Here is a 27869-nt window from a genome sequence, read left to right on the forward strand (position 1 = left end):
ATATCTACAGTCTAATGGTAGCATTGAACCTGGTACCTCTAGACCGTGAGACAATAATTTATTATTTATATCCTAATTGTTCTGTACTTATCAATAATTTTTACTAATTCAATCACTGAAGTATAGAATGGGAGGGGCTTACTCTATCCCTGATATAAAAAGGGAATAAACAGCTCCATAATGAGGAAAAATTAATTATTTTGAAGGCAAATCTCAGTTTAATGCTGGTGTAATTCAGGACTAACTGCAATGAACTGCAAGCAGGATCAGAATTTGGCTTTATTTCTGTAAAGAGTTTTGGAGCCCAAATTCGTGATCCTCAAACACATCTGTGCCTTTTAATAGAGGCAGAAGGAGTTTTAATGTCTTTTAAGAGGCACACCTCTGATGTTATCGTGCAGCAGACGGATGCAGCTGCCCTGCTGGAGTCAGTTCTGTGTTATCCTGGCCCAGGGGCTCAGGCTGGAGCTGGGGGAGCAGCAGAAGTGCTGAGCTCTGCTGTGTGCTCTGAGCGGGGCCAGGACACAGGGCCAGGTCATGGGGACGGGATATGGGGCCAGGACAGCTCGCTCCACATTGTCATCTGCAGTGAAGCCCTTGAATTCCATTTTATTGATGAGCTGGATGAAAACCAGAGCAGAGAAGGCCAAGTCATGGAGCCAAATCCCTGCACTAAGCCAGTTACACAGGGCCCGATCCCAATGTCATCATTCACTTGATTGCTCACGTCCCCAGAGTGAGAAGCTCTGATTTCAGCCCCAGCTCCTCTGCTTTCCTGGAACACGAAGGCAGCTGGGCTGGCAGCTCTGCATGGCTGACATTGCCATGCCTGTCACTGCAGGTACATCCAGCACGTTCATTTAATCCCTCAAACACTCTTGACAGCAGAAAGGCGACGTGCCCGGGTGTTCAGTGATGAAATAATCGTGAGTAGGGTGCCTGGGGGCACAGTTCTGGCATGCTGATGTGTTCCACACTTTTTGAAGGAGCCCCTCAGCCTAGGGAACATCCCATCTTCAGGCTCCTGTGCAGAATAGCCTGGTGGGGAATTTCACGGGCTGTGGTGAGGGTAAATAACCAGCTGGGGTTTTTCCCTGCCACGTCTCCAAAAGGCAAACCTTTCCTGGCTGTCTTGGCATATGGCTGGTGCTGGCATGGGTTAGCACAGGGCTGGAACACAAGAGAAGCTGCAAGCACACAGCAGAGAGCTCTGCAAATGGAGAGGAGCGGGGAGCACGGGGAGAGGAAAGGGAAGGTGAAGAGCTGAGGGAAAATGCTCAGCGTGTCTCAGTGTGCTGGCTCTTCCCCCAGCAAGGCTGCCTGGAACAGATGGGAAGGGATTCCCTCACATCCCACAAAGGAGGCTGCTGGCAATGGTGCTGCACTTCTGCTCTACAGCTCTGTGCTCCAGCTCCTCTGCTGCTTGTCTGGAACCTGGAATGGCAGTTCCCACCTCAGGCACCTCAGTGGAGGCACTCCCAAGATTGGGCAGTGCTCCTCTGCAGCCCATCAGTTTTGTTGGGTAGAAATATTTACCATGACAGATGAACAGGGGGAATGACTTTGCAACCTGATAAATACAATCTTTCCCAGACTGGCGTTGCTTCGAAACTCTGAACCAGTGAGACAAAGCATTTTGCACCAAGTGGAACAACTTGGAAGCTGAGACAGAATTTTCCCTTGTTTCTTCTGGGCTTCCTTGAAGTTAGTTATTCACCTGGAAAAATGCAGGTCAAATCCTTGCTTTGAACCAGCCACAGGAGAAGAATTGGTGGTACTGGTGGGATTTCTCCAGTATTTCCTGGGTGAGTCCTAATCCGGGTCTGAAAATGCTCAGCAGAGCAACACAAGCACCAAACACAAAGAGAATTGCAGAATATCCTGAGTTAGAAGGGACCACAAGGATCATCTAGTCCAACTCCTGGTCCTACACAGGACAACCCCAAAAATGACACCAAGTGCCTGAGAGCATTGTCCAAACTCTTCTTGAACTCTGACCATGACCACTTAAAAGGTCCTTGCCTCTGAGAGCCTTGTGGATTTAAATGGGATAATGTTTGAGGGGTGTCAAGGCATAAGGGCTTCAATGCAAGAAAAGTGGGGAAATTCTGAGCATGCTCTTGTTTTCTCTGCATTTTGGGAATCAGGAGTTGTGTTTTGAGGATCTTACAGCACGTCAGAGTTGGATCCTTATTGTTGATGTGGGTTCAGTGTAAAGGAGTCATAACAAAGCTGGCTCACACCTGGCCAGCTTGGAGTCACCAGCACTGTAATTCCAGGAATTTTCACATCTTCCTGTCCTCTTAGGGTCTACACTGTGCCAGGATCTGAGCTGGCTCCCTGCAAACTCAGGACTGCAAGTTTGCCCTTGGTGTATCACAGTTTCTCAGGCCCCTTTACAGACTCCAGCCCCCCATGCTGTTCTCAGTCCCACAGCTGGAGAAATACTTTGGAAGTATCCAGCTCAACAGAAAACAGGCTCTGGGAATGGTTATGGCATGGAACACTGCCCTGTCAGGAAGGACTCAGAAAGGAACTGGATCTGCAAATCTCCTCCTGGGCTCAGAGTGGTTTGTTAGCATCCTTGGTTTGAGGCAAACAGCCCCCAGCCCCAGCAGGCTGCAGGTGAACTGCGTTTCACTGTGCCTGTGTTGGTGACCCAGACACTCCTCCACGAGGACATGTTTTAGTAGGATGGCAGCAGTCCGATTACTGAGGGTGCACATGAGCTGGGCAGGGATTTCCCACCCTCAGCATGAAACCTTTTCAACCCCACTTCATGCAGTTGAGTGGGACACAAACATGAGCATCTGTGTCCGTGTATTTTCTGTCTCTGACTGAGTTTGGGACTCAGGGGTTGCCTCAAATGAGCAGGACTGTGTTTTAACATTTCTCCTTTGCCTCTCCACCATGAAAATAAGAATTTAAAAACCCCTACTTCCTTGGTTTTTATGGATCCATGTGCATTCTTCAAGTAGAAATTGCCCTTGTATGGAAGCTAATGTCTTCAGAAAAGAAGTAAAATGCACAAACACATCTTAAATATAACAATGCCTTCGTATAGGGTGAAAGCTCTCCACAAAAGCTGAAGAAGAAATCCATTTAATAGGTCCTTCACTCCTCCCTCCTGGAGTGCCAGTTGTGTGCAGAGACAACCTTGTTCTGATGAAAGCAATTTTACCTGCTGCTGTTTCGCTAATTTTTTTTCATCTCAGAGTGGCTCCTTATGGCAGCTCTGATTCAATTAAGGATTACAGGGCCCTATATTTCCCTTTCCTGACAGTGTGTGCTAAGCAAGTGCAAATGAATTACAGCCCAATTATTTACCCCTGCTCCCTAATGATCCTGGGTGCATCCACGCACCGAGATCTATGATAGAAATTAGAGAATGAAAGAAAAAAACCCCACAGCCTTGCTCTGCTTTTGGCATCTGGCCCTGGTTTTTATACATGCAAATCGAGTTTACTGTTCATGGAACACAACCAAGCACAACACCATGTCACCAACACAGTGTAGAGAAGGGCGTCCTCACGCTGACCCTTCTCAGGGATCTGCTCTTCCACAGGTGCCTGGAAAGCTTCTGCTCCCAAGGATGGTGGGGAATTAGCAGAACACACTGGGGCATCCTCCAAGGGGCTTTCCTGGTGCTGCAGCTTCATCTCCACCTGTGTAAAACGTGGGGGTCATGTGCTGGCCTCTCCCTTCCTGCTCATGCTCCTCCTGTCCCTTCTCCCCGTGTCCCCAACACCGTCTCTTTGGTGCTGTATCATCACCTCTTGTCCACAGGAATTTTGGCACATTCATATGTTTGGCTTTTTTTTTTTTTTCCCCTGCTTCCTGCTTCTGTCTCTCCTTTACTGGCTCATTAAAAAAAAAAAAAAAAAAGAAAAAAAAAGTGCAATTTGCCTGTTTCAGAGATGCCAGTCTGGTAAAGCCACCGAGGACTGAGGCTCTCTCTCCCTTCCCCCTATAATTTATGACACATCAGCATCTCCCAGGCTGTCCTCAAGCAGCTTGGACAATTACTCAGAATTATTGACCCCCCGCGGGTTTGAAACTGAAGAGTGAAAGGCCTGAAAAGAGGGAGAGCGAGAGTGTTCCTCTGCCTCTTGGCTTGTCCCTTCTCATCCTGGGTGCCAGCGGCTTTTCCAGTTGCGTGTCCTCCGTTGGCTCATGTGGAGCAGGTCATTTCACAGGGGTTTGTCGTGGGACCACTGATTCCCGGGGCTCCTCGTGTCTCAGTTTTGGATGCTCAGTGCCTGGGGAGCCTCTCCCCATCACACCAGAGAGAACTCAGCCTGGAAGCCGGAGCAGCGGCGAGTCTTGGGCGAGCACTTGGTCAGCATGGAGATCTGGGTGCTGAAGTTGGTGCCGTTGCTGCCCAGGGAAGGGTGGTGGTACTTCATGTCCGAGCCCAGGAACCTCTCCAGGTGCCACCTCCGCCACTTCCTCTTGAGCTCAGCTTGCACCTGGCCACGGGGAAGACAGAACACTTGGTGTTGTTGTGACCTGATGATGCCAGCAGCTTTTGGTAACCAACCTGAATTACTTTATAAAGGCCGCTAATCCTGGCTTGGCCAGAACTTTAAACCACACAAAGGGGACACTCCAGTCAGTAAATTACTGGAGCAGAAATCCCTGAGCTTCATCAGAAAGGAATTTCTTAGTTGCACAGTCAAGGTGCCAGACTACATAACTTCAATGACAGCACTTTGTGAGTATAATTAAGATGCTTTATTTTTCACTGCCCTGTTTTTGGTCCAAATAGAAATGATTTAACTACAGCTTCTTTGTAAAGCTGACAATACAGCTGTGCTTTTTTTTTGACAGAAGCTGCTTGTTGCTGCTCAGAGATTTTACAGAAATAACTTGGTTTACGCTATCCCAATTCAAATCCTGAACAAACCTGGCCACTGTGCTTGTCCCCTCCTGCAGCCCTCCAGTGCAAAAATTTAGGTAGCACCATGAATTAGATGAAACAACTGTGTCTGAAGGGCTCTGGGATAAACAAACACAGGAACAGCACAATCCCAGGATGAGAATGCCAGGACTAAAATGTGGGAAAGTAACAATTAGTCCTGCCAGGCAGAAACACGTTCACCTGCACTGCTCTGTGCTTAACAAGTCACACCAATGTCTCTGCTGGATTTGGCAGTGGGTGTGATCCTGGAGAGGATTCCTGGAGGCACTAAACATGAACAGGGCTTAGGTGGGATTTTTCCTGCCCTCCTGAAGGTGGTCCCTTGGGATCAGGGACTGTGTAAGTTCACACAGGAACTCTGCTGATGCTGTCTCATGAGGAAAGGATGGGCTCAGCAGCAATGCTACGGTGCACACACAAGACCTGATGTGTTTATTAATTGTTTTTATCAATTGCCTGAAAATTGTTAGGAAAGTGGTTGAATTGTTTTTCTGGAGGGAGAGATGTGATTTGGATGCTCCCCCCAGTAGTGTTAACATCAGGATCAAGAATGGGACACTTCTCAATCCACTCTCCGCATGCATTCATTTTGTTCTAGCTGCAAACATTAACCAAAAAAAAAAAGAAACACTGAGGGTCTGGTCTTACCTCTCCATTGAGAAAGCAGTACAGAACAGCCACCACAAATCCCTGGGGAAAGGATAAAACAGGATTTTAGCACTACAGACAAGGAGAGAGTGTAGATCCATTCAGCTCTCAAAGCAGCGATCACACAATCACAGAATTGTTCTGTTGGGAAAAGACCTCTATGGTCATGAAGCCCAACCAACCAGCCAAATCCATCACGAACCCGTGTCCCCAAGTGACACATCTGCACAGTTTTTGAACACTCTCAGATGCCGGATGTGCAGTGATGAAGATGTAGACAGGGATGTTAATCATTCACCACTGAATGAAACTTGCTCAAACGCTGGCCTTGGACATGTCAATAATACAAAAGCTGAACTGAGGTGCTTATTTTTCTCCCTTAAGTATGAAAAGAAAACTACAGAGAAACCAACACACAGTGGAACATTTTTTTTTTTTCATTTCCTAAAATGAGGGAAGAGAATCTCATTGTGGAAGGCAAAATATAAATTTGTCTTTCATCCTGGCCAGGCTGGAATGAGTGTAGATTTTTCACAAAGGTACAAGAGCAGGATGGGGCATGTCTAGCTTGTTGCATTTCTCCCTGGTGACAGACCAGGTGACCCAAGTGGTGGCTTACCTGGAATGACCCAACCACGAGCTCAAAGACCAGCTTCACTTCTGCTTTGAAATTGTCGGGGAAGAAAGCAAACATGATGTAGTGAATGCCAAAGAGAGGGATCAGCAGCAGAGTGGACTTGGCCAGCCTCCTGTTGGAAAGGCAAACATGAGCCATGAGGGGAGAGGGAAGAGGGTAAAAGGCTGAGGAATCCTGCAGCTGAGCCCTGTGCAACCCCAAAAATTTATTATTTCTCCTTGTCCCAGAGACTGCGGATGACTGATGATTTCAGACCTGGTGCCACCATAAAATGTGACATTTTTATTCCCAGTAGCTCCACTGGAAGTATTTCTTTCTCCCTCCTCTCTTCTTCCCCTCCCACCAGAGATCATTTTTTCATCTCCACAAGCTAAATCATCATCTAGCAATGTCTTTGTTTGCCTGGGATTTTTGAAAATTACAGCTTCTGGGAGAGAAATGGTATGTTTAGCTGGGAATAATGACAGGCTACTGCACAATGAATGTCTCCAAAGGAGGGGGATGAACAGTATTAGTGCTTAATGGCATCATGCTGGGTAATCAGGGGTCTAATTAAGAAGAGATGATAATGTATTAAATGTAATCATTATCAAAAAGTAGCTGGCAGAAAGAAAATGAAACCAAGGGCCTAAGGATACCTGTGGGGGTTTTGTCTCCCTTGGTCACTCGTAACCTGTGACATCTCCCCCTCTCTCAGAGGCTTCTGGAGGAAATAAAGCTAAGGCTGGGATGTTGGAAATATTCATTATTCCACCTGCAACCCCTCCAGTGCTAAAGCCTCATCAGACTCAGACCTCTCAGACCATCTTCATTTATTTGCCACCTGCACGAGCCCACAGGGAGGCGGATGTGGCAGCTTTGTGCAGAGGATGCTCATCCCTGTGTCTCCCAGAGCTCCTCTGTAGCTCTCCCTGGGCCTGGACCAGAGACAGCTCAATTAAGGCTGTGACTGGAGGCTGTGGCTCATCCCAGGCAAAATGAGATCCCAGTCATCCCAGGCAAAATGAGAGCCTGAAGGAAGCTGAGGAGCTTTACAGGAGTTTGCCTTTCCCACATCCCTCACTAGCAGGCACATCCCTGCTCCTAGGGATCCAAAATCTGAGTTCTCTTGGATGCCTTGCTCTGCCACAGGACTGTCACTGTCGCTGTCAGAGGTGACACTGTCTCTGGTGATCATCAGACAGCGTTCCCTGTTCCTCAGTCCCAGAAGCAGCTCTGGCCAGTGGTATCACCAAGCCCTAATCCCCCCAGCTCCTGACGTGTGAAAGTCTCTCATTTATTTCCCCAGCTGTTCAGTGAATATCAACAGTGAACTTGCAGAGATTTCTCCTCTCTCCCCAGTCTCTGAGGAACATCAGCCTAGAGATGTGGTGCTACCTTGTGTACCACATTGACAGAGACAGTCTTTGCAACCTCCAGTGGGTTAGAAAATTGTCTTATTACAGACAACACTGGGGCCTTAATTACAACAGTTCCCTTCCTGGCTGGACTGTGTAATGAAAAGGACATAAATGACAAAACTTGAGCCCCCTCCTCCAGTTTGCACACTTCACACCAGTCTCTTGCTCCCAACGCTGAGCTTCACCAGATACTGAGTTTTAGATTTTATTTTGGCATCAAGGCAAGGGCTCTGCAATTTATAAAAGACTTCATCACCTAAAAACTGCACTCAGAAAAATCATCACCCAGTCACAGCATAATTTTTCCCAGGAAGCTCAAGGTGGGCTGTGCAGGAGGCAGAACTGCTTGGGGGGTTGTCTAAAGCTGGTAAAATCCTCTGGAATCCTCTGGAAGCCATGGATTCTCAAAAACCTCATTACTCTCATTCCCAGCACATCCTAGACCTCCCCTCTCTGACAGACACATGTGGTCACAGGTAATTTCGTTAAAACATGTGTCCATTAACCTGCATGGAACCTGCTCCTGTCCTTGGAAGCAGGCAAGAGTGAACCAACATTTCAGTCACACTCCTTGAAATCATAATGGAAAAGTTACTCGGAGGACTTTGATGACAATATTGATCCATAGACACGGACAGAATGGAGAGATGAATTTTGCTCAAGTTTTCTGTTCCAGACAGCAAATTCTATTTGCCTGAAATATTGCTGTCCCATTCTTGCACATGTCCCTATCATTTCCAGAAAACTGCTTTGGGAGACTTGTTTTTAGAACTTCCAGAACATGAAAGCCCAGCTCCCTGTCTGCAGCATTAATGAAGGAGTCAGCAGCACACCTGAACTTCCAGCCTGCAGCAAAACTCAGACCTTTTGGAGCTGAACAATGCTGTCAGCATGTCAGCAGGCCGTGTTTGTAGAAAATAAACAATATAAAACACACACGAGAAGGAGGGAGAAATGCAATTGAGATATCCAGGATGCTGTTAGTTTAAAACAGATTTGTCTCAGATTTGGCAGGAGGAACCCATAGAGAATCACAGAGTTATTTGGTTGGGAAAGCCCTCCAGGACCATCGGGTCCAATCTGTACCTGATCCCCACTTTGTCACCAGCCCAGAGCACTGAGTGCCACCTCCAGCCCTTCCTTGGACACCTCCAGGGACAGGGAGTCCAAACCTCCCTGGGCAGTGCCTTCCAATGCCTCACAACCCTTTTGGTAAAGAAGTTCCTCCTGATGTCCAACCTGAACCTCTCCAGGCACAACTTGAGGCCATTTCCTCTCATCCTGTCACTTGCTGCCTGGGAGCAGAGCCCCCTGCCCAGCTGGCTCCAACCTCCTTTCAGGGAGCTGTGGAGAGCAATAGGGTCACCCTGAGCCTCTTCTTCTCCAGGCTAAACACCTCCAGCTCCCTCAAACTTTCAGCAGCAGTTCTTTGTTGGGTCCCGCAGTCAAACCCCAGAAGGCTCCACAGATTGCTGTCTAAATGTAAAAATCTTAGGACCATGCTGAGGACTTGCCTTGGTGGGATCTACCCTTCAGTTTCAGACAATTAATATTTGTTTCCATAGAAAAGTGTGGCGTCTTGTCGACTGCAATGAATACAGTCAACAGAGATTTCCAGCTGCCCCAGCCAGATGTGGCTGGTGGCTGGGTGACAAGGGGACAAGTGTCCCATAGATCCTGTGTGACAGGTCCATGCAAGTATTGGAAGTGTCCTGAAGCACCTCATGTGGCTTGGAAACCTAAAACTTTAAGGTTGGAAGGAGCTCTGAGCAGCTTGGGTTAGTGGAAGATGACTCTGCCCATGGCAGGGGTTGAAGCTCAATGAACTTAAAGGTCCTTTCCAACCCGAAACGTTGTGGGATTCTGTCATTCTGTGAAGTGAGCAGCTGATTTATTCCCTAATGGAACTGAGCTGTCTTTGCACGTGGTGAAGGAAGGTGAGGATCTGTAGATGTCAGGATCAGCTGTCCTTCAGCAGAACCTCATGTTGGGCAGGTCAATGAAGGGAACTCTGTGTTTTACCAACATGCCCTGTGTTTGTTTATGAGGCAAAAAGAGCTTTCCTGGCAGCTCCCACCTCTCTGGAAAATGTGTCCTGAACCCAAAGCCCAGCATGACCTCCGAGATAATCTGGGCATCACTCTTCAGATGCACATTGGCAGCACTTGCTGAGGTGAACAGGAGTCAGCAGTGCCAGTACTAGAACTTATTTAAATATGCTGATTTAATCTATGCACCAGCTGCAAACCTGGGGCGCAAAGATAAAATTTCCAGTCCAGAAGGGGAGGTGGTAGAAAGCACAGTCTGGTAATGTTGGTGTGTTGTGATGACAGAAAAACAGGTAATTGGCTTTGGCTGCTGCCAAGAAAATGAGGGTCGAAAACTGGCATTTCCTTTCATAAATCTGAGAATCTCTCGAGGCAGATTAAATGAATAATTCAACATCACCAGAGAGGAAGTCTCAGTGCCGTGGCTGGGCAGGATTTAAGGAACATATTGCTATTGTTTTCCATCCTGCAGGAAGACGAACTGAGACTTTTCAGGGTACCCAAAACCACAGCTCCCTCTGAAGACAAAGATTTAAGAGCAGTGACCATACAGACACTGGATTTTTAAAATTTAATTATTTTCTAGGAAATGTTTAATAAATATCCAGGATAGCTGAAAAGTGGAGCCAGAACAGTGGGAAGAGTAAAAAATAATCTTTTATTTTATTTGCATTGAAGCCAGAATAAATCCATGCAGATAGATATTTTTTCACTCTTAAAATACTGCAGCTGAGACCAGCCTTGGCCACGGAGAGAGATGTTGATCTCTCTTGCATGTTGTTCATTATATAAAGCCCCAATAAGGTCAACCTCATATCCCTGGAATAAAGGCATTAAGTCAAGTATAACTTCTAAGACAGTGATCCTTCTCAACAGAGAAGAGAAAAGTATTGAGTTAATACAATCCTGTGTAGAGATCTCTTTTAGGATAAGGAAAATTTGTAATAGAACCTACTGAGTGGCAATTTTCTAGATCTCTCCTTCTTTAAAACTGAGGGTCAGGAAAAAAAAAGAAACCTGTGCACTGTGGAGAGCAACTTTTTTGTTTTCCATCAGGGTCCTTCTGCCTTCAGAATCCAAAAAATATTAAATATTCAAAGAAAAATTATATTTGGCCTCATGATCATTGCTCCTCTAATTTCTTTATCATTAATCCCAGAAGAAATCCCTCTCACCTGCCACAAACTGACATAAAACCTACCCAGCTGTTATAGCAAATGCTCCCTTTCCTGACTTCTAATCTGCTTTAAGCAATTAAAATGAATTGATTTTGATCAGTGCAGACAGACGCAATCATGAACTATCAAGCAGCCAGGCAGGTTTCCCTAAAACCACAGGATAGAGTTGGAAAAGTCTGGGACTTACGAATATTGGCTGGTTTCGTTGTGCCCAACATCTGGGGAATGCAGCTTCTGGACTAAGATACGGATGATGCAGATGAAGAGGATGAAGTTCACCTGTTGAGATGGGAAGAGAGAGGTAAAACATCAGTATTTTTCTCCAGGAAAAAGAGTCCATCACTACAGGGGAATCCCTCTCCCTGGAATGGTTTTGCCATGGAAAGAACTGTCGTTTAACAAGCTGTCTTGGGGTAACTTTATGATGCTTATATCCCAAATCGTCTGCTCTGCTGGTGTTGAATATTGGGTTCTGCAGCTTTAACACTGGTTCCAGGAGTGAAGGGGGAGAGAAGAGGTGCAGAGTTTGTTATCAGAGACTGCACTTGCTCCCTGCTTGAATCTGTTTCCTAAAGGAACCCCATTCAGAGGTTTTCTCCCAGATTTGCCCTAAACCAGGACACAAGCCATGAGCAGAGAGCCCCTTTCGGGGGCGGGGAGCACATAGAAAACCGACACAGGATGGCATCTTGGGCCTGACATCAGCCTGCTTGGGACTTCGTGTCATACATCCCAAGTATGATGATGTCAAGCCCATCGAGCACAGCTCCGCACGACGTCCGGGAAGGAGCCTTGGGACCCGGCGGTGACACGGCCCGGGCTGCTGAGCGTGGAGAGCCAGGAAACCAAACGAAACCACACCAGACCAAACCACACCAAACCAAACCAAACCACACCAAACCAAACCACACCAAACAAAAGCACACCAAACCAAAGCACACCAGACCAAACCACACCAAACCAAACCACACCAAACCAAACCACACCAAACAAAAGCACACCAAACCAAAGCACACCAAACCAAACCACACCAAATGAAAACACACCAAACAAAACCACACCAAACCAAACCACACCAAACCAAACCACACCAAACAAAACCACACCAAACAAAACCACACCAAATGAAACCAAACCACACCAAACCAAACCACACCAAACCAAACCACACCAAACCAAACCTCACCAAATGAAACCACACCAAACGAAACCAAGCCACACCAAACCAAAGCACACCAAACCAAACCACACCAAACCAAACCACACCAAATGAAACCACACCAAATGAAACCACACCACACCAAACAAATCCACAGCAAATGAAACCACACCAAACAAAACCACACCACACCAAACCACACCAAACGAAACCACACCAAACAAAACCACACCAAACGAAACCACACCAAACGAAAACACACCAAACTAAACCACACCAAATGAAACCACACCACACCAAACCACACCAAACCACACCAAATGAAAACACACCAAACCAAACCAAACCAAATGAAACCATACCACACCACACCACACCACACCACACCACACCACACCACACCATGAGGCAGGATCCACTGCAGCAGGCCTCTGCTCACTCCTATTTGATGCAGTAGGATTTTATATTTTATATTTTTCAGGTCCTGCGCTGCTTTAGTCTATGGTTCTAAAACTCTATAGCCTGCCAGCTGCTGTTCTCCTCTTTTATTCAGACAAAATAATTCCTCTCTTGGCCTGAAACTCAAGGATATCTTACTGTCTCAGGCCCTGAAAAATATAAACGAAAGTGAGTTGGGGAGGGAGAAAAATGGGGGTATATGAAGCTGTAATTGGAGTATTAACCTCTGATATGTGAATGGACCAAACTTACAACTGTATGAAAAACCTGTGACCATCATCCACCTTGGGTGTAGCCCCATGGAGGCTTTTGAATGCCCAAGATGCACCTAGTGAAGGTGTTTAATAAATACCTGCTTTTATTCTCTTCATCTTGTCTAGCCTCTGCTTCAGGTAGCCACTCCAAGGCATCCCATTGGCCATGTTCCTGTCGGGAGACCTTGTGCAGCAAGGGACAGACCTCCCCAAGGCAATGGGGGATGTTCTCTCCTGGCATGTTAGACCAGAGCAGGCTGGCTGATACCCAGATTTTAGGTGGTTCTTTTCACCCCAATAATCTCACAGTACTCTACCAATGTACTCAAGCAATGTGAATCTTATTTCATAGCAAAGGTGGAGAGCTGGGAATGGCAATGTCCTGATGGCAAGGACTGAATGCAAGTCTGCTTCTTTCAAGCTTCTCTCCATTGAGTCATCCTGTTACCCATGCAACACAGACAACAGAAAAGCAATGACAGATTTCTGGGGACTTAGTTCAGTTTTAGTTGGGCACACAACCCCTTTCTTTATCCTTTCATGGCCAGTGAATGTGAAAATTATTCTGAATTTTAGAGGCTCAGCAGCTGGAAGGGATTGTGTTAAACCAGCCAGTCTGATTCCCTGCAAAAATAGATTATAAGATTTCTTCCAGCAATTCCTGCACTTATCACAACAATAGATGAATAAAACAGACTGAAGCCCATCTCTCAAATAGACACTCTTTTTCCAAAGCCTATGAGTGATAGAATATTAATTGCATTTCTTGGTTATGATGCATTACTTAATCACTTCTCACCTATCCTGAGCCATTTATCATAGTTTCTGTTTGTATTTCTTTCCTCAAGTGAATAGTTTATGTGTCTGATTTGGTGGCAAGTGAAATTTATTAGTCCAAAACAATATTATCTAGATCAATTACACTAATGAGCATTGATAACACACAAGCTGCTGCAAGGAAGGCAAGACTGGAGCAATTTAATTCTGACTGTGTTGGCTTGGGGCAGTCAAGAGCAAACACGGAGTGCAGTGTGATATATGGGCTTGGTATAACCTTGGAATTCCATGGCAGAAGATACAGGAATCAGGACACTGGAGGAGTTGTTTAGATTATTTTTTATCCCTAGGGTATAAACAAAGGTAATCAGTGTGCTCCCAGTGCTTAATATCTTGTACACAAGATATATCTCATGTACCTTAAAGATCTTAGAGATCCTGTGTCTGTATTTCTTCCTCACACTGGGACATCAGATGTATTCCCATGGATTTGGGGGAAATGCTGCATTAGCCCCTGGAGAAACCTGCTGTTCATCAGCCAGTGGCTATCAGGCCCTTCCTTTAGGACAGATTTATAGGATATCTGCTGAAGGAAAATCAGGAACTGCTGGATAAATTCTGTTTGGCAATGAGATTTATTGGCCAAAAGAAAATACAGACCCATTGATCAGAGGAGAATAAAAGGGTGAGTTTTTTGACTGAAAGCTTATCTCAGGAAAGGGAAAATACTATCTATAGCTTTCCAAGATGATATAAATATTTGGAGATGTATCCTCTAACTACTGTGTTTCTTTCCAGTGAGGAGAGCAGAGCAAGATGTCATTATTGAAACCTTCAGTCTGGAATCCCTGCATGATAAATGCTACAGAGAAAAAAAGAGAAAAGCCTTCTTGTAAAGGTCAAAATGTGCATGGATTAAGAAGAATGTCTAAGGAAAGATCTCTGTTTAAAAGAGATATATTTGATTTGATTTGTTGCCTTTTTTGTTGTTTTTGTTGTTCTTGTTTCCCTTCCCACATCCTTGACTTCATTTAAAAAAACTCAAAACTAAGTTTAACTCCAATTCGTTTGATTTTAAGGTTTGGATCCATGCCCAACAGAGCAATGTTCAACAAGGATGGAAGGACCCAGAATTCCTCAGGAGTGCCCTGGTTTCTGTGGTTGATCTGGTGGATATGATTGATCATATCCAGAGAATAAAAATAAAAACACTTCTGTTGATTTTTCTGGAAATTAGCCAAGCTCCTCTAGAATTTACTCCAAAAATACACAGCTGGAATTCAACTCTGTACTGGGTGCAAGAGGCAAATTCCTGAGGGAATTAATCTACTCCCTTTTTATCTAAGTAGAGATTCATGGTAGGACTCATCTCATGTTGGTTTGTAGTGTTGACATCTACAAGTGAAAAAATCATCCTGGTCAGCTTGGAAAAAGACCAAACCCACTCCTGGCCCAGGTCACCTGATGGAATTCAGGCATCCACTGGTTCCTCAGGCAAAATGAGACTTTCTTGCATGTCCAAGCCCATTCCTCAACCTCCTCTCCCATGGCCACGCCACCAAGGAGATGGAGGTGGTCAAAGCTGCACCAAGTGAGCTCCACCCTGGTGGCCTGGTCACTCAAACTCCTCCCATGGTCAGTGCTGCAGGTGAGGGTGTTCATCTGGAGGAGAAATTTCCTCACCTTGAGGCAAACCTTCGATGTACAGTGGGATTTTACCTGGCGGTGCATTTTCCCTGGACATTTACAGGATACTTCTCAACACCCCTTCACCCCTCCCCACTTAGGACCAAAGATGGCTTTGCAGCCAACAGAATGTGCTGATACTTTACCAAAATAGACACCAAAATAGGAGTTTTAATGATCCACCAGAATGGGGATTCCACTATTTCCTCCCAGCACCTAAAAAGGAACAAAGCCAGACTTAAAACATCAAACACAGCAAGCAAGCAGGTCTGTAGCCTTTAGCTTTCCCTAAAAGCTAAGTTTTGCTAGGCTTGGTTGAGTGAAGAGGACTAAATCTCATGTGCATGGTCTGAGAATGGCTAAAACTTGCTTTGCAGTGGCTGTGAGCACTGGTAAGTACCAGATATTCCAGAGGTGATGACATTTTTTTCCCCTTGGCAACGGAATGGGCTGGAGGATATTAGGCAGGGCGAATGTGAGGGAGGATACACTGAGCTCTGCTGCAGGGAAATTCTATCAAAACCACGAAAATCAGTCAAAATCTATGGAAAATATTTATCAGGGTTCCAGTGCTCTGCACCATCCTGGATGGAGGGGGTTTGATAAGAACAGAGCAATTGGCAACAGAAGAAAAAAAACCAAAAAACCAAAAAACAAATCACATCCTTCTGAAAAAAATAACAGCCAGTGGTGGGGCTAGTCCCACTAAATCCAGCAAGCTGCACCTGAGTTATGGATTGAGTTAGAAAAGTCCACAGGGTCCAGGGTGGGATTTCTTTCTGTCTGCACACAGCACTGCTCACCTGGGATTGTGTTTGAAAGCCAGTGAGGAAATGAGAGGAAAGGGCTGATGTGGAAATGACTGATATTCCTTGGGACACATTTATCTGCATAGTCAGGTGATAGAAAGTGCATTTTTAGGAAAGCATTCATGGAAATTGGGCTGCTTTCATGTAAGAATAGATTAATGGAGCCCACTGTAAAAATTTCACCCAGGTTCAGCTCCTCTAATTCCAAATGTTGGCAGTGAAGGCAGCAGGAGATGAAGAGAGGCACTTTTAGGGCACAGTTCCTGAGAACTATTTTAAGCACCAACTTTAGGAGGATAAAAATTGCACTTTGTGGACTACACTGACTAAATCTGCCCTAACTCTACAGGGAGATGGAGCAAATTGCTTACATACAAATGCTCCCAGTAAGGTGTATGCTGCCCTTTCATTTAAAATTGATGTGTCCCTAATTATGTCTAGTGCACTTCATCTTTGAACTAAATTGAGACAGTCTGAATGAAGGTCACTTTCATTTGAAGTTGGAATGCTTAAATAAAAGCTTAGTGTTGTTTAACCAATTTTACCTAATCAGGGTTTATTTAATCTGGATTAATTTCCTGTAATTTTTCTCTGCAGGTAATAATAATAAAAAAGATCTGTGTTAGGTATTAATATACTCTGTAAATTCTTGCTGTTTTACTCTGCACAAAAATGTAGGGCTTTGAAGCCCCCAGAAAATGCAAAGAATTCTGTATTTTTATTAAGACCTGTTGGATCTGAATAGGAATATATAGTAAGAAAAACTGGTATCCAAAATGGTTAAATCCTCCTGTCTCTGTCTCATCGTAGAGGCTATTTATTAACACAGTAAATAAGGTCAGTTTTATGCAGATAGAGTGAAACCATAAAGGAAGTAAGTAGCCCTCAGGAAATGTGCTGGCATGACTATAAATCAAAAATGCAGTGAGAAATCTGAGCTGCTTCTCATACCCCCAAAAAAGGGCAAATCAGGACACATTTGGAGGGGAAGAACACATGGGAGAAAATGGACTTAATTCCAGGATGCAAATGCAAGAAGTGAGGGAATGCACACTGAGGATGGAATAAGCACTTGGTTCTGCATCTCTCTGGGGTGTTTTCTATAAAACCCTTTCCAATTACTGCAGTCTGACCGCTTGAATAAAGGCAAGAATGAGGATTTCAGGATCAAATCCTCTTTACTTGCACATATCCTTGGATAACTCTGGTATCTGCCTCATTTTCTTAGCTGCATTCTACCTGCTTCTCATACAAAATATCAAAGGGCTGCTGCCAGGTTAAAAAGGATGAAGTGTAGATCCTAAAATCTGCTTGAGAGAAACAAAAAAAAAAAAGGAATTTTTAGCTTTTTCCTGTGGGAAAGAATTAGGTTTATTAGCCAATTGGATTTTTTATTTGGTTTATTATTGGTGTTTATTAATTCCCTGCTGCATGTTTAGTGTCAGCCCTGCAGAGCGCAAAGCTCTGCTCTGAGCACAGGGCCAGATGTAACCACCAAGGTCTGCCCACAAATCCCCTGCAAATATCCTGACCAAGGCACTGGGAAGCAAGGAGGGCGAGTGATTGACCTAAAATGACATTTCAGGGAGACCTTGGAGCATTCCCTGGTTCCTGGTGGTAGGGGAGAGGTGCCACTGCTGCTGGGTTTTGGGTTACTGAGGCTGCAGGGCTTTCCTGGCCTATAAAGGAAAGCAGATTTCTAGGAAAAGGAAAAATAATTGAGTGTACAGGCTTACCCAACATCAAAAAAGTAAATCCTGACTATAGTCCAGGCAGTGATGAACACGGAGGGGGCACCTGGGGAGAGAAGACATGGTGTTGCTGCCAGAAATCATCATCAAATGGTTTCAAACCTGATTTCATTACCAGATTATTTAAAATCTGCCTCCTTTCTCAGGGCTGTTCTCCCTCGCTCTCCATCTCTCCCGTGTGACTGAGGGGATGCCTTCCCTCAGGGGTGGGAAAATACTGCACATTTTCAACCCTCACATGGCAAACAGGCAAGGTTGCCTTTCCCTCCCTCTGGCCATGCAACATCAACTCCCTGGAACTGCTCCCAGCACGTTGATTTTCCCGCTGCAGTGCCTAGAAAAAACTTCCAGGGGTGAAATGAAGGAATAGGGATCACTTGAGACACCTCCAGTGTGGACACCTGCACCTAAGGAGTCACCACAAGCTCTCTTTAGCATCAAGGGGCAGAATTATGTGTTTATCAAACAGAGGTCATCCAGCTACATTCAATGTTTGATTTAGGACAATAAATATGAAATATCCCTGGGTTCTTCTGCCCTGTAAGGGAGCCTGGAGTGCCAAATTCACACACAGATGTCTGTAGCTGGCCAGGTGAAGCTGCCTCTGCCCCTCACTCCATGATCTTCCAGATTAGGGTGGTCTTGTCCCATCCTTGTGCTGCCTCTTTTCTCTCTCTTCTCTTTGGATTTAGGTTGGAAATAGTCCAGGAAGGACACATCTCTCTGGTCCGTGTTACTCACAGATTATGTACGCTTTGTTACCAGTGATTTCCAAGTGCAATCACACTAAAGTCAGTAAAAAAACTGCAATTGGAGCATCCAAATTATTAATTCATGCACAGTCCATTCTGGATCCATCCCTGATGCTCTTGCAAATGATGGATGACTGAAAGGCCAAAAGTTCCCTCAAGCACTTGCCATGTTCTGGAATTGCTCTTCTGCACCCAAGCAACCTCAGGACACATTAGGAGTGCAAGAAATTTCCTTTGACTTAAATAATTCCCTTAGTGCATTTTTCTTTAAAACCTGCCAGTTCTGCAGTGGTGAAATAAAGAATATCTGGAGCACAAGGTGAGTTTGAAGAAGGTCTGACCTGAGAAACTGAAACAAGACCTGCTCCCATCGTCCCTCCTTCTGCCCAGAGCATGGAGAATTCTCTCCTTTGCAGTGTGAGCCCCAGCACAGCTCCTGCCACTTTCTATGGAAGTTACTCCTTGGATAATTGATCAAATCCTGAGCCCAGGCAAATCCCTGGACATGGCACAATTTCATTTTACCTTTTCTTCTAGGATTCTTCCTTTCACCTATTATTTCTTATTTTCAGCTATTGAGAGCAGGCAATAGAAAGTTATTTGCTTACTTAAATATGAATCTTCAACTAAATGGCATTAAGGGGAAAAAAAGATCTCTCTTTTCTTTTTTTGAGAAATAAAAGAAGTTGATCTGGTAGGAATGATTTGCATAAGTTAGCAATTCAGTTGTGAGTTACTTTGTGAAGCGCTTAATTATCTCTTCCTTGCCATTTTTTTCTTATTTTATTTTGTTTTATTTTACTTTATTTCATTTGATGTTTTTGAGACTGGATTTGCATTAAGGCTGGAGAAATCACCAGTGCAGTGAGCAGGAGGCTATCAGCATTAACACACAGGTGATGGGATGTAGGCTGGCTTGAATTCAGGGTCTGGTTCAGTCCAGGAGTTCTGCTTTGCTGGGATCCATCCTTACAATTTAAGGTCAATGCATGATATCAAATTTGGGATCCCAGTCAGGATCAAAGAATTCCTTCCCAGTATCCAGCCTAAATCTACTCTCTGGCAGTGAAGCCATTCCCTGTGTCCTGTCCCTCCATCCCTTGTCCCCAGTTCCTCTCCAGCTCTCCTGGAGCCCCTTTAGGCCCTGCCAGGGGCTCTGAGCTCTCCCTGGAGCCTTCTCCTCTCCAGGGGAACATTCCCAGTTTTCCCATTCTGGCTCCAGAGCAGAGGTGCTCCAGCCCTGGAGCAGCTCTGGAGCCTCCTCTGGAGTTGCTCCAACAGCTCCACATCCTTCTTTTTGTGGGGACCCCGTGGCTGGACGCACCTCTGCAGGTGGAGTCACAGATGAGCAGAGCAGAGGGACAGAATCACCTCCCTTGACCCGTTGGTCACATTTTGATGCAGCCCAGGACACAGTTGGGATTTTGGGCACGTTCTGAACTCATGTCCAACCTCTTATCCACCAGCCACCCCAAATCCTTTTCAGGACTTACGGGAGCTGGGTGTTGTCTACAGCATCCCTGCCCCACCTGAGTCCCCAGGTATCTGTGGTAAATTCCTGCTAAAAATGCCAGTCAGGATCCCCTCCTGGCACCCATCCCCGAGGATATGCGTACCCCAGCCGATCAGGATGTACCACCAGAAGTACTTCCTCTCTGAGAAGAAGGAGATCACCAGCAGGGTGTGAAGGTACAACCCCTCCACCAGCAGCCAGAAGAAGTTGGCCATGACACAGTACTGGAAAAAAACCATCATGGCCTTGCAGCCCACCTGGAAGAGAAGAAATGAACAGTCTTGAACTACAGCGCATTCCCACAGGAAAGAGAATTCCACTAAATTACCAGTGACCCTTGCTCTGGGTGTATCTTTGGGATTGCTTTGTGCGGCACCTGAATTCCTTATGGAATGAATTCCATGGTGAAAAGCCAAGTCTACAAAAAGTAGCTCCTCTTCAGGAAAAGAAGGACTGGGATATGTATTTTTAAAATAAAGGATAGGCAGGAGAAGCAGGGTAAGTACACAAAAGCATGCACAGCTTTTATTGCTCTGGAAGGGGAGACATTTGAAAAGAGAAGGTGAATTGTTTACCATCAGGAAATGAATAATTAAAGAGAGTAACTTGTGTGGAGATTTCACTGCAGCACAGGTAATGGGAACAGTTCCCTTAGCAAAGAAACAGATACAAGTGGAAATTTCTGACACTTAAGGGAAACTTTGCACCCACTGCATCATTACACATCCTCGAGATGTTGACTCAGCAATTGTCCTGTCGTTTTCAGTGGCTCTGCCTGGCTCTCCCTGCACTTTCTGGGGCAAGTGTTTGCTCTCACTCCCTGGTTGGTGGCACTTTCCTGGTGTCCTGCACGTGTAGAATGTTCAATTTAGAGCAATAATTTGCACCGGTGACAAGACCCCGTTTCCCCCTCTACTCCTCTCCTGCTGAAAGCAGTTGCTATGAAACACTGGTTCAAAGAAGAAGTGTGGAAAGAACTTATTCAATGTTTTGGGAGGACTGTCAGCACCCTCAACCCTCCCCTCAGCTCATCAGTGTGTGAGCCCTGATGGGCTCTTGATAATCAACTGTGCCCATCAGCTCCCTCCTGTGAGCCACAGCATAAACACAGATTTGCTGAGGGGTGGTGATGGGCAGACAGAGAAGAAAGTGATCTCCCAGCTCAGAATATTCTGTGTGTGACTTCAGGGACTGCCAGGGAGGGAAGGTGGCACAGGGCAGAGGCTGGGGATGCAGCAGCCTCATCCCCGTGGCATCACCACACATTTGGTTTCTCCCCGATATTGTGTGTGCACGTGGATGTTTGACATTGCCACCCCTCCTTCCTTTCCCCCCAGGCCTTGGTGCGTGCAGCCAGCAGGGACCTGGGTGTGAGAGAATTCCTTTGTGGTTTCACGCCGTTGGTGTTTGGCCCTATTCCAGCAGCTCCCAAGTGAAGCACGAGGTTTTAGGGGGCAGATTTGATGCTTCTCAACCACCTGCCTGTAAAGCAAGGATTTCCTTTGGGGACTGTACAGCAGGGGATCACTCCTGGATGGCTGCACAGAACTCCTGGCAGAGGCAGGAGGCTGGAGCACAGCACAAGGGACTGCAAGGCTTCACAGGACAAGGGAAGCTGCGATTTCTGCCCAGCAGAGACTCTCAGCAAGGGATTTCCAGCCTGACTTTGCAGAGCTATTGCTGTACAAACAGAAAGCTGTGCTGAACTCAGGCCGTGGCAGCAGAAATTGCAGATCCAAGTCCATCCCCTCTTCTCCCAGTACTGGCAAATATCAATTCTGTGGCAGTCTCTGGCCCTAATTCCTCCCTCAAGTGGTGGTGGCTTGTCACAAAGCCGAGTTGGATCATGGTCAGCAGCTGGATCCCATCATCTCCGAGGTCTTTCCCACCTTAATGATTCTATGGTTTTATTTCTCCATGCATATGGGCAGCAGCTGGGTTTTGGCAACTTCTCTGCAGGACCTGAAGCAGATCAATTATTTGTTCCTTGCTGAGGGACATTTGCTTATTTGAGCAGTTCCTACCACTCCTGGGATTTTTGGTTTTACCATGAGAAAAGACCTTTTTGTGCACTATTTTGAGTGCATGGCAGTAATGTCTTGCAGCCAGGGAACCCCCATGGCATGGGGATGTTCTGCACTAGAGCAGAGTTGAATGGACTCTCTTTTCCTTAAAATTAAATAATGACATTTTTCCACTGCCTGGGTTTGCTACTATTGCCTAAAGTGGGCATTTTTTAAACAGATATTTCTATGAGAGGGGCAGTTTGATCGTTGATCTTTCCATTGATCCTCTTTGACAGTGGCACATTTGGAAAACAGCCCTTCCTGGCTTTTGGGAGACCTTATTCCATGCAGCACCTGCTAATGGTCTCCACCTTCCTGATTGATTAAATTCAGCCTCAGAGCTGGTTTAGTGCTGGGGAATAAAATCCTCTTTTGTTTAAGATATCTTACCCTTTAGATGACAGACACAGGGCAGAGATGAGCCATTACATCTCTAGAATTTATATTTTTTCATAAAGAACAGACCTCATGATGTGTCACTGTTGAAAGACCAACATGGGCTATTTTTAGAACAGACATTTTCAAGAGGAAAAGCTGAATTATATCACTGCTTTTTCTACTCTCTCGTCTTCCACAGGCTCATTTACAGATTATTTCCTTGTCTTTCCTCAGGGATCTTGCTCTGCTCATGTCCACAGAGATGTGGCAGTGAGGTGGTTTTCCCCCTGATTTTGTGGATGGCACATCTGCTCAGGTGGCTCCTCTCCTGTTCCTCTCTTCAGAGCTGCATCAGGCATGTGGCATTTGCCTTTCCCATGAAAATCCCTCTCTTTCCACATGTGCTTCCAGTGGCTGAACACTGGGAAGGACTCTGCATCCAGCTAGAGGCACTGGGCTCTTGACCCCTCCTTGGGTTCCAAACTCTTGGAACCCAACACAATTGTTCTTCTCGGCAAATTCCTGGTAGTCTACAAGAAAATTTAATCTTGATTATTGTAGAAGTCTGCTTTTGAGGATGGAGCCTGTCCTAGACCTGCTTGAGAGCTTTCAAGAGGAAGAGGTAAAGAGAAGGGACACAAGGCTGGGAACAAGAAGACTGAGAAACAACCCTGCCAGGCTTTTACCTTGTGCCCAGCAGCACATTTGCCTTTTGAGTAATGTTGGCCCTGAGAAAAACATCTTTCTCTTCATTGTTTGGGTGGGTCGACTGGTCACTACATCAGCTTTATGACCCACCTATAAAAACACAGGTCAGATGCTGGAGGCAGTAATCAGCTCAGAGCTGAATGTGCACTAAACATACATGTATCATTCTCCTCACATATACCATTCTCCTCCTGCTCATTCATAACTCCTGAAGGTTGTCAGTCTGGACCAGCTGATGAATTTCTCAAGCTCAATATGAGCAGCTTAGTTGGACAGGAATTGATCTGAATTCTTGAGCTACACACACATCCATGATCGGCCTACCGTGAATGCAATAAAACTCTATAAAAAAAGACAATCAACTCCACAGAAATGACAAGACAAGCATTTCCTTGCCTTCTTTTAGTAGGGGCATAGTTTGTTACAGGTTTAGGATTTGGGTTCAGGAAGGATTTAGATCAAAGCAGCACAAAGGAGCACTCGAGTGATTGATATCCCACCTGCCACAGCTGGACTGGAAATTCGGGGACCTTTTTGGGGTCCTACCCCTGTATGGCCTGTCCTGTGTATGGACACAACCCCTGTGCAGACCCCACATTCCTCCCTTGTACCCATCAACTCTGCAGCTTTCCATGGTGTGGGAGGTTTGAGGCAGGGCACCAAGACATATTTAAATCAGCTTAAAGATTGAAGATATTGAAGGTAACCCATGCAATCCTGGTCATTGATGCAGCTCCTGCAATTATTTATGGAGTTGGAACAAAATGTGGGCTCAGATTTGCCTCAATCCATCAATCATGAAACCTTGAGACCTCAAAATCCTCCTTGAAGGTGCTTTGGTGCTGTTACCTGGGCTACGACCAGCACTGCAGCAGGGAGAGATTTACACTGAGATTCCTGCAGGTCTCTTCCATAAAGGACTGATAAAAACTCATTTTCCCAGTGACAGATTTATCCAGCACTTTTGCTTTATGTTGCCCAGAAGACACGACCTGTGGGAAGAGCTGCTGACTGACTCGTGCTGCATTTTCACTCAGCAAGAGTTGATCTCCTCCCCAGCCTGGTCAGGGAGGCTTCCTTGACCTTATTTAGAAGCTTTTCATAGATCCCACTCATCACCTGGAAGATGAGATAGCACTGGGCAGGTATTGCCTGATTTGGAGATGCTGAAATTAAGAATTTTAAGCACAGGGACTGACCCAGTCCTACATCTCCATAAAGTTTCACTTTAGACACTCATAACCATAATTAAATTCAGGAATACATCACTTTTGAGCTGTTCCCATCCCTTCTATTGAGACATCCACTTTGACCAAAGCATAATGAAATCTGTTATAATGATCCAATAACCAAATAATTGCTCTGCTTGTAAGGTTACACAATGTGATTAATTCCCCATCTCACTATCATGGCACTGGAATTCATGTAAGTGTCAAATTCCCAATAGTTTTATAATTTAACTTCTCTGTCCATGGCTAAACATGGCCCATTAATTTCTGTGCCTCTGGCATGAAGATGTCAGGATGGACTTGTTTTCCAAACATGTGTTTTCAATTTTCATGGGAAATTTTGCTCTGCTTTTAAATTTTTAGTTCACAGAATCAAAGAATAAATTGGTTTGGAAAATACTTTTATTATAATTGAGTCCGACTGTAAATCCAGCACTGTCAAGGCCACCACTAAATTGTGTACCTAAGAGAGAAAAAAGAAAAAGGAAAAGAAAAAGAAAAAGAAAAAGGAAAAAGAGAAAGAAAAAGAAAATGAAGAAAAAGAAAAAGAAAAAGAAAAAGAAAAAGAGAAAGAGAAAGAGAAAGAAAAAGAAAAAGAAAAAGAAAAAGAAAAAGAAAAAGAAAAAGAAAAAGAAAAAGAAAAAGAAAAAGAAAAAGAAAAAGAAAAAGAAAAAGAAAAAGAAAAAGAAAAAGGAAAGGAAAAAGAAAAAAGAAAAAGAAAAAGAAAAAGAAAAAGAAAAAGAAAAAGAAAAAGAAAAAGAAAAAGAAAATGAAGAAAAAGAAAAAAGAAAAAGAAAAAGAAAAAGAAAAAGAAAAAGAAAAAGAAAAAGAAAGAAAAAGAAAAAGAAAAAGAAAATGAAGAAAAAGAAAAAGAAAAAAGAAAAAGAAAAAGAAAAAGAAAAAGAAAAAGAAAAAGAAAAAGAAAAAGAAAAAGAAAAAGAAAAAAAGAAAAAAGAAAAAAAGAAAAAGAAAAAAAGAAAAAAAAAAAAGAAACTAATTTATGTTAACTTAGGCTTAGCACACCCAACCTTTTGTGTAGCAACAGCAAAAAAAGCAAATTATAAACAAAAGCCAGACTGTCTGGCAAAAAACCATCGCTTTCATTTCTTCCCTCAGTTTAATTGCAGTTGTAGACCAGATTCAAACAGGTGGGTGATAAAAAAGCCCCACAAAGTTTATGTTTGATAATGGACATGAATTGTCTTCAAATACTCAAACAAGACAACTCCTAAATCAGTTGAGTGCCTTTGACTCTTTCCTTCCCTGCCTCCCTATCACGGGCTGTCACAAGCAGGGAATTTCAAACAATAAATTGCTGCACTAGTGGGTGGCTCTGCAGATTTTCCTGGAAGATGCACAGAAACTTAGGATGTCCAGAACAATATCTATGAATGATGTGATTCAAGGAATTTTTAAAAGGCCATCTTGACAGAAGCAAAGTGGCTCTCGATGGAAGCACATGGACTACAGTTTGAAAGTCTGTGCTGAAGCAATTTTTGATCTATCAGGACTTATGAAAAATAAAAGACCTTCGTGGTAATCTTATGTCTTGATGATGAGCCTTTCAGAGGCTTCAACTCTATAAAAATCTATTATTAAGAGTACAGACAGATCGATTTAACTGGATTCATGGTTGCTGTCTGTCTCAGGCACAGGGAGAAGAGTTCCCAAACCCACATTTTCTCTGTTAACTTCCTGCTCTGCACCCATGGTGCCCCAGAAACATTATGCAAGTGCACTCAAAAGCCTTTGGTAGTGGCTAACTAATTCAATTTATCTGAATGTGCTTTCCTTGAGGTCACAATCCATTACACTTTCATGCACCCATTATTGGCCCAAGTGCATGCCCCGGAATACTTGCCTCATGTCAGCTGTCATTGGACAATTTATGAAGCCATTAAAACCTGGATTTGTGTCTGGGCTCATGGATTTGTTGCCACTTCATAAAGCAGAAATGCCATTCCCAGATGAATGAGCTGGGCTGCATAGCCTGACCCAGGCACACCCCCCTGCTTAAACCAGGTGAGGCTTTCCTGCTCCTTTCAAAACTGTGGAGCAGTGGAGAGATCAGGAAGAAGCTTTTGGATCAATTTCTTTTTCTTTCCTGTGCCTCTTACACCCACAACAAGGTTGGACCACTAATGAACCTGGATGGAGCACTGTATCCCTTATTAGAGAATTATCTCTGCAGAAAGAGCTCAGTCCAAAGTCATATGAAATCCAAAGTCCCAAGAGATAAACTCGAATTCTCTCTGTGCTTTCACCTCCCCAGTGCCAACTGAAAGCCAGCTGGAAATGGCAAGGCATTTATAGAAACAGAATCCCTGAATGGTTTGGGTTGGAAAGGACCTTAAAGATCAACCAGTGCCACCCCTGCCATGGGCAGGGACACCTTCCACTGTCCCAGGGTGTTCCAAGCCCCCTCCAACCTGGCTTTGGACACTTCCAGGGATGAGGTGAGGATTTATAAGGAAGTTACATGAGACAGCCTCTATTTCATGTGCAAAGCATGGCAGGGGAAGACCCTGTACTGGTTAAAAAAAATGGAGTTGCACCAGTAAATTTTGCATTAAGACAAATGGAGTTGAACCAGTAAATTTTGTATTTGAAGAAATGGAATTGCACCAGTTTACACAGAAGAAAAATGTGGTGCACATGGCTGCACTTCATGCCTTGCCCACTTCCCATGCAGGCTTCCTCAAATCCAACACTGTCCTGTTGGATTCAGGAAGAAACTCTTATGTCAGCTTTTCCTCACATGAGAAATAACTTTAAGCCCCATGACTGTGATCCTCAAGGCTATTTAAGAATTTCTCTTTGCTGGTTTTAGCAGGGGTTATGTAACTGTCAGTCTTGAAGGACTCATCCTTTCTATCTTGTCTCTTAGGAACTCTTGTTTGATTTTTGGGAGCTGTTTTATGAGTATTTCTGAGATGCTGATTAGCTCTGGCTGCTCTAACCTGGGTGTCAGTTGAGTTCAGATGTAAAAATTGAATTATCCTGGTAAATGGGTTAACTGTGCCTGCTCTGTGCTCATCAATGACAGGATAATGGCACTCCTGAGCACATCTTCAGTGATAAGTCAAGTCAACCACAAGGCAGCAACTAAAAAGAGAAGGTGATGGGAGTTTTAATAAAGCCCTTCCTCACCCTTTTCCCATTTTCCCTCTCTTTTGGTGACTGTGGTGTGTTTAGGTGTCAGCCCATGGTGGTGGCACTGCTTTGTCCAGGATTATAGATGCACTTAAGCAAAGAAAATAATTCTTCTGCAGAGCTCTGCCAGAGTGTGATCTTTTCCTGGGTTATTTCCAGGATGCCTCCTTCCCTTCCCTTCCCTTCCCTTCCCTTCCCTTCCCTTCCCTTCCCTTCCCTTCCCTTCCCTTCCCTTCCCTTCCCTTCCCTTCCCTTCCCTTCCCTTCCCTTCCCTTCCCTTCCCTTCCCTTCCCTTCCCTTCCCTTCCCTTCCCTTCCCTTCCCTTCCCTTCCCTTCCCTTCCC

The 27869-nt window shown here is 44.8% G+C and overlaps 1 protein-coding gene across 2 annotated transcripts in view; it reads right to left on the bottom strand.

Annotated features, from left to right (window-relative positions):
- Positions 1-4277: 4277 nt before the first annotated feature.
- The window catches only part of VIPR1 (vasoactive intestinal peptide receptor 1), a 58562-nt gene continuing 34970 nt past the window's right edge, over positions 4278-27869 (bottom strand). For both annotated transcript variants that reach the window (XM_062493389.1, XM_062493380.1), the window contains 7 exons: positions 20096-20249; positions 17713-17773; positions 15314-15383; positions 11020-11111; positions 6189-6318; positions 5570-5611; positions 4278-4469 (listed from right to left, as the gene is read on the bottom strand). In XM_062493389.1, coding sequence (XP_062349373.1) covers positions 4278-4469; positions 5570-5611; positions 6189-6318; positions 11020-11111; positions 15314-15383; positions 17713-17773; positions 20096-20249 — 741 coding nt within the window. The remainder of the gene's footprint in view (positions 4470-5569; positions 5612-6188; positions 6319-11019; positions 11112-15313; positions 15384-17712; positions 17774-20095; positions 20250-27869) is intronic.

The sequence above is a fragment of the Cinclus cinclus genome, chromosome 1 (assembly GCF_963662255.1).
Source record: "Cinclus cinclus chromosome 1, bCinCin1.1, whole genome shotgun sequence".
NCBI classification, from domain to species: Eukaryota; Metazoa; Chordata; class Aves; order Passeriformes; family Cinclidae; genus Cinclus; species Cinclus cinclus.